We start from the raw sequence: 12,369 nt of genomic DNA on the forward strand, positions 1-12,369 counted from the left end.
AGATGATATTTGTGTGTGTGTGAATTTTCTGATGGGAAGGGAGGGAAGGAAGAAAAGAGGTGGGCACCTGAGTGGGGAGGGGTGCGAGGTCCCGAGACATTGGGGGACAGACCCTGAGGTCCCCAGTTAGCCAGAGAGGAGAGGCCTGGACTGGCTCAGGAGTCTGCACTGAAGATGGCTAACCCCGCTTATCAATGGATCTCAGCGGCAAGGAGTAGTGGTGTGGTGTTACTGCCATTGTTTGGGGTGTGGAATGACATGAGGGGCTAGATTGCCAGAACCCAGATGGGAAGAGGGTTTCACATGGGGATGGTGAATGTCATACTTCCCCTGAGAGAGGCAGGCAGAAATCACATCCTGGCCACTTACGTCATAATGGGCTTTGTTGCATCACTCACCTTTGCTGTCAGCTAAAGGTGCTCAGGAGGCACAAAATGCTGATCCAACTGAAACCCACAACCAGCACTCCCAAAGATTAAAATAATGTTTGGAGGGAACAGACCAAATATCAATTAGGCCACTGTTTTCCTAAGAAATTGGTGGGAGCAGTGTGTTCTCAAGGGCAGGGCAGTGGAGCTGGCCCAAATCCCGGTGCAGATGACAAACAGGATCACCACACACAGATAAATTTTTTGGGTGGTGGGCACCATGCAGTTTGTGGGATCTTAGTTCCCTGACCAGGGATTGAACCGGTTCCCCTTCTAGTGAAAGCATGGAGTCCTAACCCCTGGACAGCCAGAGAAGTCAGGACAGAGATTTTTGATACAGGTATCAACATAAGACTGAGTAAAAGCTGGTCTTATATTGATCATCATCCCCTCGTATTTCTAAATAACTACAGTCGTAAAATATTCTTCCCCCCAAAAATCTTTTGTAGTCCAAGCTCTGCAAGTTTTGTGGTTTAAATATAAGAGTATGGGGTATCTACTTTGAAGGCAAATTGGAAGTGGTCAAACAAGAGATGGCAAGGGTGAACGTCGACATTCTAGGGATCAGCGAACGAAAATGGACTGGAAAGTGTGGACTTACCTCAGATGACCATTATATCTACCACTGCGGGCAGGAACTCCTCAGAAGACATGGAGTAGCCATCACAGTCAACGAAAGAGTCCGGAATGCAGTACTTGGACGCAATCTCAAAAACGACAGAATGATCTCTGTTCGTCTCCAAGGCAAACCATTCAATATCACAGTTATCCAAGTCTAGGCCCCAAGCAGGAATGCTTAAGAAACTGAAATTGAACGGTTTTATGAAGACCTACAAGACCTTTTAGAACTAACACCCCAAAAAGATGCCCTTTTCATTATAGGGGTCTGGAATGCAAAAGTAGGAAGTCAAGAAACACCTGGAGTAACAGGCAAATTTGGCCTTGGAATGCAGAACGAAGCACGGCAAAGGCTAATAGAGTTTCGCCAAGAAAATGCACTGGTCATAACAAATACACTCTTCCAACCACACAAGTAAGACTCTACACATGGACATCACCTGATGGTCAAGAGTGAAATCAGATTGATTATATCCTTTGCCACCAAAGATGGAGAAGGTCTATACAGTCAACAAAAACAAGACCAGGAGCAGACTGTGGCTCAGGTCATGAACTCCTTATTACCAAATCCAGACTCAAATTGAAGAAAATAGGGAAAACCACTAGACCATTCAGGTATGACTTAAATCAAATCCCTTATGATTATGCAGTGGAAGTGAGAAATAGATTTAAGGGCCCAGATCTGATAGATAGAGTGCCTGATGAACGATGGAATGAGGTTCGTGACATTGTACAGGAGACAGGGATCAAGACTATCCCCATGGAAAAGAAATGCAGAAAAGCACAAGGGCTGTCTGGGGAGGCCTTACAAATAGCTGTGAAAAGAAGAGAAGCAAAAAGCAAAGGAGCAAAGCAAAGATATAAGCATCTGAATGCAGAGTTGGTGATGGACAGGGAGGCCTGGCGTGCTGTGATTCATGGGGTCACAAAGAGTCGGACACGACTGAGCAACTGAAAAGAACTGATTGCAATAGGGAGAATGTTTTGAACACACGTTCTTAACATGTCTCAAAATGGAACAGAAAAAGATATTTCGTTAACATGAAAGGATAAGCAGGGTGAGCAACAGCTCTGTGTGTGTGCGTGAGTTTGTGTATCTGTGTGTGTGTGTGTGTGTGAGTGTGTGTGTGTGTGTGTGAGATGGGGCAAGAGGTGGGGATGGATGAACAGACAGCATGATGGAGCAGTGCGACAGGAAGTGTTTCTTTCTGTAGTGAGCTGATTCTTAGAATGAGCTGTTAAGGGAGCCAGAAAGGTCTGACGCTTTGTGCCTGCTCAAGCTTGGGGGAAAGCTGAAGTTCAGAGGAGAGAAGGTTGGCTAAAGCTTAGCCAAGCCAAATGAGTGGGTATATTATGGATGACTGTGAGCACTTGGCCAGTCTCTGCTGTTGTTTAAGAGAGGCAAAGTCAGCCCTTAGACAGTATTGTTGTTACCACAATTGCAAGTCCATGTGCTTGATGCAGAATGAGGCCCATCAAAAGGAAATGTTTGAGTTTGGGACAGGGAAAGGTTGATTACAGATTCATACAAGGATGAGGGTGGCTCTTGCCCTAAGAACCCAAAGTTACTGAACGTTTTCAGTAAGTATGTTTAAAAGCAAAGGTTAGAGAAAGTTGTGGTAAGTTGTTTCAGACTTCGTGGTGTCACACCCTTTGTGCTTAAGGTTAGGTCATGGTCAGGTAATGATGTGCCTAAATATCTCTATCAGATGAATGTCATTTTCTGTCCTGCCAAGAGAGGGCAAAGTCTCAAGGAACACCTTTCACCGTGAAATGTCCCATCCTGGTCAAACAGAAACAGGTTTCCATTGGCAGCTCCTTCAGGGCAAGGTTCCCATATTCGACCCAGCTCTCATCCTTGATGGAGCCAGGTACCCAACACAATAGGTCCTGTCTCCTCAAGCTGTCCACCTGAGGAGACCAGTTCTCACAGCCTGAGACCCAGAAAGATGGCCACCTGCTATTAAGTTGCAGAGACAGGGATGGGGGAGAGGTTCACCGCTCCGCACGGCCTGGGCCAAGGCTAGTGGAGGGACTTAGTGAGGGCTCTGAATCACTAAAGGATGTAGTCCCCAGTCTATCCCCTGGGACCATCCAGCTCCCCCACTGGCGCAACGTTGGGTGATCTCCAGGCCCTCCACAAGAATGCCAGAATCTCTCTTCTCTCACTTTCCACCTGATGACCACCACACCACCCTTACTTAATCACTTCCCCAATGAATGGTCCCTCATTGACAGTAACTGTGGGCAGGGCCCACTGTGGTGCTGACCAATAGCTGAGCAGGACAATGAATGGCCACTCCTAGACAGTTGGCTGCTTGCAAATGGGGCCCTCTGAGGCACCAAGCAAGGCTGAGCCACACCTGCTGCCTAGGATCAGGGTGCGTTGAAAAGAAGCAGCCCAATGGCTAACTGCATAGGGCTGTGCTCACTCTGCTCTGTTACACTGTGCATAGAATAAGAATCACTGTGAGGTGAAGGTTTGTGAAAGTCGTTCTCAAGGTGGGCTGGCTTTCACATTCTTGTTGGCTTTGAAATATTAGCTATGCTATATGCGGCACATGTGATCATGTGGCAGCTGTCGGAGGGGCATATAGATGAGCACTGCTGACAGGCATGCCTGGGAATACAATGAAAAGAATGATGTACAACAGTTAAAGAAGCCTGTGAAATCAAATCCTGATTTGGAACAGAGTCCATTAAACAGAGTAAAGCACACTGGACCCAACGTATCCTTCGGTAACAGAGCAGCATGAGCACAGCCCTTAGCAGGTAGCCATTGCTGTGCCTGATGACTCCATATCCTGTTACTAAGCAACCGGTCTTGCCTAGCAGTTGGACAGTGCAACCCTGGGCCCTGCCCATAAGCAACCAACTATCAATGAGGTACCTACTGGTACTTCTCTTGCTCAGCTATTGGTCAGCTCCACAGTGGGCCCTATCTGATGATCGCTGTTAATGTGGGCCCACTGGGGAAGTGATTCACTCAAGAGTTAGGGGCGCAGTGGAAAACGGACTCTTGCCTTTGGGCACCTTCCTTTCCTTTTCTTCATTTTTGCCTAAATCGGGAATGTCTTTCTGGTAGATGGGGCAAAGTGAGTTTCCCTCCTCAACATGAGAGTTGAAGTGTCCCCAACAATATTAGTGGAGGAGGCATTTAACACTTTCTTTGCTCTGAAGTGTAATCTTATGGAGACGGTGTATAGATCTTGGGGCAACGGACTGAAGATTCACCAAGCCTTGGGGTCTCTAAAGCTCACTGGAGTAGACAGAACTTCCAACCTGTTCTCAATTACCTGCTCGCTCTTAAGTTCCTTAAGCCCCTCAAGAACCCCCGATAGGAAGAGGGTGGTCTAAAGATGAAGTGACTAGAGGACTCTGAAATGCTGAAATGGGATGAAAAGTGTTTGGCAGAGGTTCATACAGGGATGGAGGGGGCAGGAGTGTTGAAGGGGGACATCCAAGTCAAAGAATAAAGGGCACTGAAGGAAAGTCTGAGGGTCACGAGAAGAAACACCATGCCCCTGAATCACCACTCCCCAGAATCAGACACACAGAGGGGTCAAGGGTGGGAAAGTTGTTTCATGGCCTCCCTCAGCACCCACTAACCCATGTGGATGGGCACCGTGGTACCTTGTGATGTCTAAGACTCCCAAAGCCCCCATTGGCTGGGGGAGTGCCTAGCTGACCAATCAGAGTGAAGGGTGTGGCTCCTCATTGTCCTGGGAAGGTATATATAGGGAGGTCCGAGGCAGAGATTCTGGGTTAGGCCACTTCATGGTGTCATCATGGCTAAGGGAACTAGGAAGCCACGGCAGCCAAGAAGAGTTGCAGTGCGGTTTGCTTCAAGGATGAAAGGAAGAAAGAAGACCCTTTGGCAACGGAGATACAGAGGCAGCGTGAAGGTAAGATGATTCCATCGACACTCCCCAGGTTCTCCATTGACTTTGGTGCCCAAGACCTCTACACTGCCCTTGCCTGGCGCAAAAGTCCTCATCAGGCCACCTCCCTTTTCATGAAGTCTCCTTTCCAACTCAGTTGTTATACTCTTTCCTCAAAACTCATAGCCTTCTCTTGTCTTTCAAGGCACGAAATATGACCATGAGGGTCAGAAGACCTCTAAAAGGAACCTTGAGAAAGAAAATCCGATCGTACGCCACTCCGTCGAAGAAGGTGAAGAAAACAAGAGAACCAAACTGTTTTCTCCGTTCCTGTGCACGTGAGAAACTGAACCAAGCCGAAAAAGGTACCAAAATATGAGTCAGAGTCAAAGAAGGGGGCAGAATCAAAAGAGAAGATAAGCTCAGCCACCCCAGAATGAGAGACCCTGGAGAAGTACAACCTGGGCAGCCAGTAACTGAATAGAAAAGGTCAGACAGTTTAGAATTGTGTCTCCAGTGGTCTGCTTTCTTAGAAATGGTTAACCAGGAAAAGACTGACTCTCACACTAACATAGTAAACTGATGGCTGCGATTAAAATAAACATCAAAGGGTGAAAAGATGATATTTGTGTGTGTGTGAATTTTCTGATGGGAAGGGAGGGAAGGAAGAAAAGAGGTGGGCACCTGAGTGGGGAGGGGTGCGAGGTCCCGAGACATTGGGGGACAGACCCTGAGGTCCCCAGTTAGCCAGAGAGGAGAGGCCTGGACTGGCTCAGGAGTCTGCACTGAAGATGGCTAACCCCGCTTATCAATGGATCTCAGCGGCAAGGAGTAGTGGTGTGGTGTTACTGCCATTGTTTGGGGTGTGGAATGACATGAGGGGCTAGATTGCCAGAACCCAGATGGGAAGAGGGTTTCACATGGGGATGGTGAATGTCATACTTCCCCTGAGAGAGGCAGGCAGAAATCACATCCTGGCCACTTACGTCATAATGGGCTTTGTTGCATCACTCACCTTTGCTGTCAGCTAAAGGTGCTCAGGAGGCACAAAATGCTGATCCAACTGAAACCCACAACCAGCACTCCCAAAGATTAAAATAATGTTTGGAGGGAACAGACCAAATATCAATTAGGCCACTGTTTTCCTAAGAAATTGGTGGGAGCAGTGTGTTCTCAAGGGCAGGGCAGTGGAGCTGGCCCAAATCCCGGTGCAGATGACAAACAGGATCACCACACACAGATAAATTTTTTGGGTGGTGGGCACCATGCAGTTTGTGGGATCTTAGTTCCCTGACCAGGGATTGAACCGGTTCCCCTTCTAGTGAAAGCATGGAGTCCTAACCCCTGGACAGCCAGAGAAGTCAGGACAGAGATTTTTGATACAGGTATCAACATAAGACTGAGTAAAAGCTGGTCTTATATTGATCATCATCCCCTCGTATTTCTAAATAACTACAGTCGTAAAATATTCTTCCCCCCAAAAATCTTTTGTAGTCCAAGCTCTGCAAGTTTTGTGGTTTAAATATAAGAGTATGGGGTATCTACTTTGAAGGCAAATTGGAAGTGGTCAAACAAGAGATGGCAAGGGTGAACGTCGACATTCTAGGGATCAGCGAACGAAAATGGACTGGAAAGTGTGGACTTACCTCAGATGACCATTATATCTACCACTGCGGGCAGGAACTCCTCAGAAGACATGGAGTAGCCATCACAGTCAACGAAAGAGTCCGGAATGCAGTACTTGGACGCAATCTCAAAAACGACAGAATGATCTCTGTTCGTCTCCAAGGCAAACCATTCAATATCACAGTTATCCAAGTCTAGGCCCCAAGCAGGAATGCTTAAGAAACTGAAATTGAACGGTTTTATGAAGACCTACAAGACCTTTTAGAACTAACACCCCAAAAAGATGCCCTTTTCATTATAGGGGTCTGGAATGCAAAAGTAGGAAGTCAAGAAACACCTGGAGTAACAGGCAAATTTGGCCTTGGAATGCAGAACGAAGCACGGCAAAGGCTAATAGAGTTTCGCCAAGAAAATGCACTGGTCATAACAAATACACTCTTCCAACCACACAAGTAAGACTCTACACATGGACATCACCTGATGGTCAAGAGTGAAATCAGATTGATTATATCCTTTGCCACCAAAGATGGAGAAGGTCTATACAGTCAACAAAAACAAGACCAGGAGCAGACTGTGGCTCAGGTCATGAACTCCTTATTACCAAATCCAGACTCAAATTGAAGAAAATAGGGAAAACCACTAGACCATTCAGGTATGACTTAAATCAAATCCCTTATGATTATGCAGTGGAAGTGAGAAATAGATTTAAGGGCCCAGATCTGATAGATAGAGTGCCTGATGAACGATGGAATGAGGTTCGTGACATTGTACAGGAGACAGGGATCAAGACTATCCCCATGGAAAAGAAATGCAGAAAAGCACAAGGGCTGTCTGGGGAGGCCTTACAAATAGCTGTGAAAAGAAGAGAAGCAAAAAGCAAAGGAGCAAAGCAAAGATATAAGCATCTGAATGCAGAGTTGGTGATGGACAGGGAGGCCTGGCGTGCTGTGATTCATGGGGTCACAAAGAGTCGGACACGACTGAGCAACTGAAAAGAACTGATTGCAATAGGGAGAATGTTTTGAACACACGTTCTTAACATGTCTCAAAATGGAACAGAAAAAGATATTTCGTTAACATGAAAGGATAAGCAGGGTGAGCAACAGCTCTGTGTGTGTGCGTGAGTTTGTGTATCTGTGTGTGTGTGTGTGTGTGTGAGTGTGTGTGTGTGTGTGTGAGATGGGGCAAGAGGTGGGGATGGATGAACAGACAGCATGATGGAGCAGTGCGACAGGAAGTGTTTCTTTCTGTAGTGAGCTGATTCTTAGAATGAGCTGTTAAGGGAGCCAGAAAGGTCTGACGCTTTGTGCCTGCTCAAGCTTGGGGGAAAGCTGAAGTTCAGAGGAGAGAAGGTTGGCTAAAGCTTAGCCAAGCCAAATGAGTGGGTATATTATGGATGACTGTGAGCACTTGGCCAGTCTCTGCTGTTGTTTAAGAGAGGCAAAGTCAGCCCTTAGACAGTATTGTTGTTACCACAATTGCAAGTCCATGTGCTTGATGCAGAATGAGGCCCATCAAAAGGAAATGTTTGAGTTTGGGACAGGGAAAGGTTGATTACAGATTCATACAAGGATGAGGGTGGCTCTTGCCCTAAGAACCCAAAGTTACTGAACGTTTTCAGTAAGTATGTTTAAAAGCAAAGGTTAGAGAAAGTTGTGGTAAGTTGTTTCAGACTTCGTGGTGTCACACCCTTTGTGCTTAAGGTTAGGTCATGGTCAGGTAATGATGTGCCTAAATATCTCTATCAGATGAATGTCATTTTCTGTCCTGCCAAGAGAGGGCAAAGTCTCAAGGAACACCTTTCACCGTGAAATGTCCCATCCTGGTCAAACAGAAACAGGTTTCCATTGGCAGCTCCTTCAGGGCAAGGTTCCCATATTCGACCCAGCTCTCATCCTTGATGGAGCCAGGTACCCAACACAATAGGTCCTGTCTCCTCAAGCTGTCCAACTGAGGAGACCAGTTCTCACAGCCTGAGACCCAGAAAGATGGCCACCTGCTATTAAGTTGCAGAGACAGGGATGGGGGAGAGGTTCACCGCTCCGCACGGCCTGGGCCAAGGCTAGTGCAGGGACTTAGTGAGGGCTCTGAATCACTAAAGGATGTAGTCCCCAGTCTATCCCCTGGGACCATCCAGCTCACCCACTGGCGCAACGTTGGGTGATCTCCAGGCCCTCCACAAGAATGCCAGAATCTCTCTTCTCTCACTTTCCACCTGATGACCACCACACCACCCTTACTTAATCACTTCCCCAATGAATGGTCCCTCATTGACAGTAACTGTGGGCAGGGCCCACTGTGGTGCTGACCAATAGCTGAGCAGGACAATGAATGGCCACTCCTAGACAGTTGGCTGCTTGCAAATGGGGCCCTCTGAGGCACCAAGCAAGGCTGAGCCACACCTGCTGCCTAGGATCAGGGTGCGTTGAAAAGAAGCAGCCCAATGGCTAACTGCATAGGGCTGTGCTCACTCTGCTCTGTTACACTGTGCATAGAATAAGAATCACTGTGAGGTGAAGGTTTGTGAAAGTCGTTCTCAAGGTGGGCTGGCTTTCACATTCTTGTTGGCTTTGAAATATTAGCTATGCTATATGCGGCACATGTGATCATGTGGCAGCTGTCGGAGGGGCATATAGATGAGCACTGCTGACAGGCATGCCTGGGAATACAATGAAAAGAATGATGTACAACAGTTAAAGAAGCCTGTGAAATCAAATCCTGATTTGGAACAGAGTCCATTAAACAGAGTAAAGCACACTGGACCCAACGTATCCTTCGGTAACAGAGCAGCATGAGCACAGCCCTTAGCAGGTAGCCATTGCTGTGCCTGATGACTCCATATCCTGTTACTAAGCAACCGGTCTTGCCTAGCAGTTGGACAGTGCAACCCTGGGCCCTGCCCATAAGCAACCAACTATCAATGAGGTACCTACTGGTACTTCTCTTGCTCAGCTATTGGTCAGCTCCACAGTGGGCCCTATCTGATGATCGCTGTTAATGTGGGCCCACTGGGGAAGTGATTCACTCAAGAGTTAGGGGCGCAGTGGAAAACGGACTCTTGCCTTTGGGCACCTTCCTTTCCTTTTCTTCATTTTTGCCTAAATCGGGAATGTCTTTCTGGTAGATGGGGCAAAGTGAGTTTCCCTCCTCAACATGAGAGTTGAAGTGTCCCCAACAATATTAGTGGAGGAGGCATTTAACACTTTCTTTGCTCTGAAGTGTAATCTTATGGAGACGGTGTATAGATCTTGGGGCAACGGACTGAAGATTCACCAAGCCTTGGGGTCTCTAAAGCTCACTGGAGTAGACAGAACTTCCAACCTGTTCTCAATTACCTGCTCGCTCTTAAGTTCCTTAAGCCCCTCAAGAACCCCCGATAGGAAGAGGGTGGTCTAAAGATGAAGTGACTAGAGGACTCTGAAATGCTGAAATGGGATGAAAAGTGTTTGGCAGAGGTTCATACAGGGATGGAGGGGGCAGGAGTGTTGAAGGGGGACATCCAAGTCAAAGAATAAAGGGCACTGAAGGAAAGTCTGAGGGTCACGAGAAGAAACACCATGCCCCTGAATCACCACTCCCCAGAATCAGACACACAGAGGGGTCAAGGGTGGGAAAGTTGTTTCATGGCCTCCCTCAGCACCCACTAACCCATGTGGATGGGCACCGTGGTACCTTGTGATGTCTAAGACTCCCAAAGCCCCCATTGGCTGGGGGAGTGCCTAGCTGACCAATCAGAGTGAAGGGTGTGGCTCCTCATTGTCCTGGGAAGGTATATATAGGGAGGTCCGAGGCAGAGATTCTGGGTTAGGCCACTTCATGGTGTCATCATGGCTAAGGGAACTAGGAAGCCACGGCAGCCAAGAAGAGTTGCAGTGCGGTTTGCTTCAAGGATGAAAGGAAGAAAGAAGACCCTTTGGCAACGGAGATACAGAGGCAGCGTGAAGGTAAGATGATTCCATCGACACTCCCCAGGTTCTCCATTGACTTTGGTGCCCAAGACCTCTACACTGCCCTTGCCTGGCGCAAAAGTCCTCATCAGGCCACCTCCCTTTTCATGAAGTCTCCTTTCCAACTCAGTTGTTATACTCTTTCCTCAAAACTCATAGCCTTCTCTTGTCTTTCAAGGCACGAAATATGACCATGAGGGTCAGAAGACCTCTAAAAGGAACCTTGAGAAAGAAAATCCGATCGTACGCCACTCCGTCGAAGAAGGTGAAGAAAACAAGAGAACCAAACTGTTTTCTCCGTTCCTGTGCACGTGAGAAACTGAACCAAGCCGAAAAAGGTACCAAAATATGAGTCAGAGTCAAAGAAGGGGGCAGAATCAAAAGAGAAGATAAGCTCAGCCACCCCAGAATGAGAGACCCTGGAGAAGTACAACCTGGGCAGCCAGTAACTGAATAGAAAAGGTCAGACAGTTTAGAATTGTGTCTCCAGTGGTCTGCTTTCTTAGAAATGGTTAACCAGGAAAAGACTGACTCTCACACTAACATAGTAAACTGATGGCTGCGATTAAAATAAACATCAAAGGGTGAAAAGATGATATTTGTGTGTGTGTGAATTTTCTGATGGGAAGGGAGGGAAGGAAGAACAGAGGTGGGCACCTGAGTGGGGAGGGGTGCGAGGTCCCGAGACATTGGGGGACAGACCCTGAGGTCCCCAGTTAGCCAGAGAGGAGAGGCCTGGACTGGCTCAGGAGTCTGCACTGAAGATGGCTAACCCCGCTTATCAATGGATCTCAGCGGCAAGGAGTAGTGGTGTGGTGTTACTGCCATTGTTTGGGGTGTGGAATGACATGAGGGGCTAGATTGCCAGAACCCAGATGGGAAGAGGGTTTCACATGGGGATGGTGAATGTCATACTTCCCCTGAGAGAGGCAGGCAGAAATCACATCCTGGCCACTTACGTCATAATGGGCTTTGTTGCATCACTCACCTTTGCTGTCAGCTAAAGGTGCTCAGGAGGCACAAAATGCTGATCCAACTGAAACCCACAACCAGCACTCCCAAAGATTAAAATAATGTTTGGAGGGAACAGACCAAATATCAATTAGGCCACTGTTTTCCTAAGAAATTGGTGGGAGCAGTGTGTTCTCAAGGGCAGGGCAGTGGAGCTGGCCCAAATCCCGGTGCAGATGACAAACAGGATCACCACACACAGATAAATTTTTTGGGTGGTGGGCACCATGCAGTTTGTGGGATCTTAGTTCCCTGACCAGGGATTGAACCGGTTCCCCTTCTAGTGAAAGCATGGAGTCCTAACCCCTGGACAGCCAGAGAAGTCAGGACAGAGATTTTTGATACAGGTATCAACATAAGACTGAGTAAAAGCTGGTCTTATATTGATCATCATCCCCTCGTATTTCTAAATAACTACAGTCGTAAAATATTCTTCCCCCCAAAAATCTTTTGTAGTCCAAGCTCTGCAAGTTTTGTGGTTTAAATATAAGAGTATGGGGTATCTACTTTGAAGGCAAATTGGAAGTGGTCAAACAAGAGATGGCAAGGGTGAACGTCGACATTCTAGGGATCAGCGAACGAAAATGGACTGGAAAGTGTGGACTTACCTCAGATGACCATTATATCTACCACTGCGGGCAGGAACTCCTCAGAAGACATGGAGTAGCCATCACAGTCAACGAAAGAGTCCGGAATGCAGTACTTGGACGCAATCTCAAAAACGACAGAATGATCTCTGTTCGTCTCCAAGGCAAACCATTCAATATCACAGTTATCCAAGTCTAGGCCCCAAGCAGGAATGCTTAAGAAACTGAAATTGAACGGTTTTATGAAGACCTACAAGACCTTTTAGAACTA

At 47.3% G+C, this 12,369-nt stretch overlaps 1 protein-coding gene across 1 annotated transcript in view; it reads left to right on the forward strand.

Annotated features, from left to right (window-relative positions):
• LOC138930788 (M protein, serotype 5-like) overlaps window positions 1-12,369 on the forward strand; it is a 105,707-nt gene that overhangs the window by 45,002 nt on the left and 48,336 nt on the right. The window contains exons 11-12 of the mRNA XM_070291212.1: window positions 5,133-5,219; window positions 10,679-10,765. Coding sequence (XP_070147313.1) covers window positions 5,133-5,219; window positions 10,679-10,765 — 174 coding nt within the window. The remainder of the gene's footprint in view (window positions 1-5,132; window positions 5,220-10,678; window positions 10,766-12,369) is intronic.

Source organism: Ovis canadensis, chromosome X, assembly GCF_042477335.2.
Source record: "Ovis canadensis isolate MfBH-ARS-UI-01 breed Bighorn chromosome X, ARS-UI_OviCan_v2, whole genome shotgun sequence".
In the NCBI taxonomy this organism is placed as follows: domain Eukaryota; kingdom Metazoa; phylum Chordata; class Mammalia; order Artiodactyla; family Bovidae; genus Ovis; species Ovis canadensis.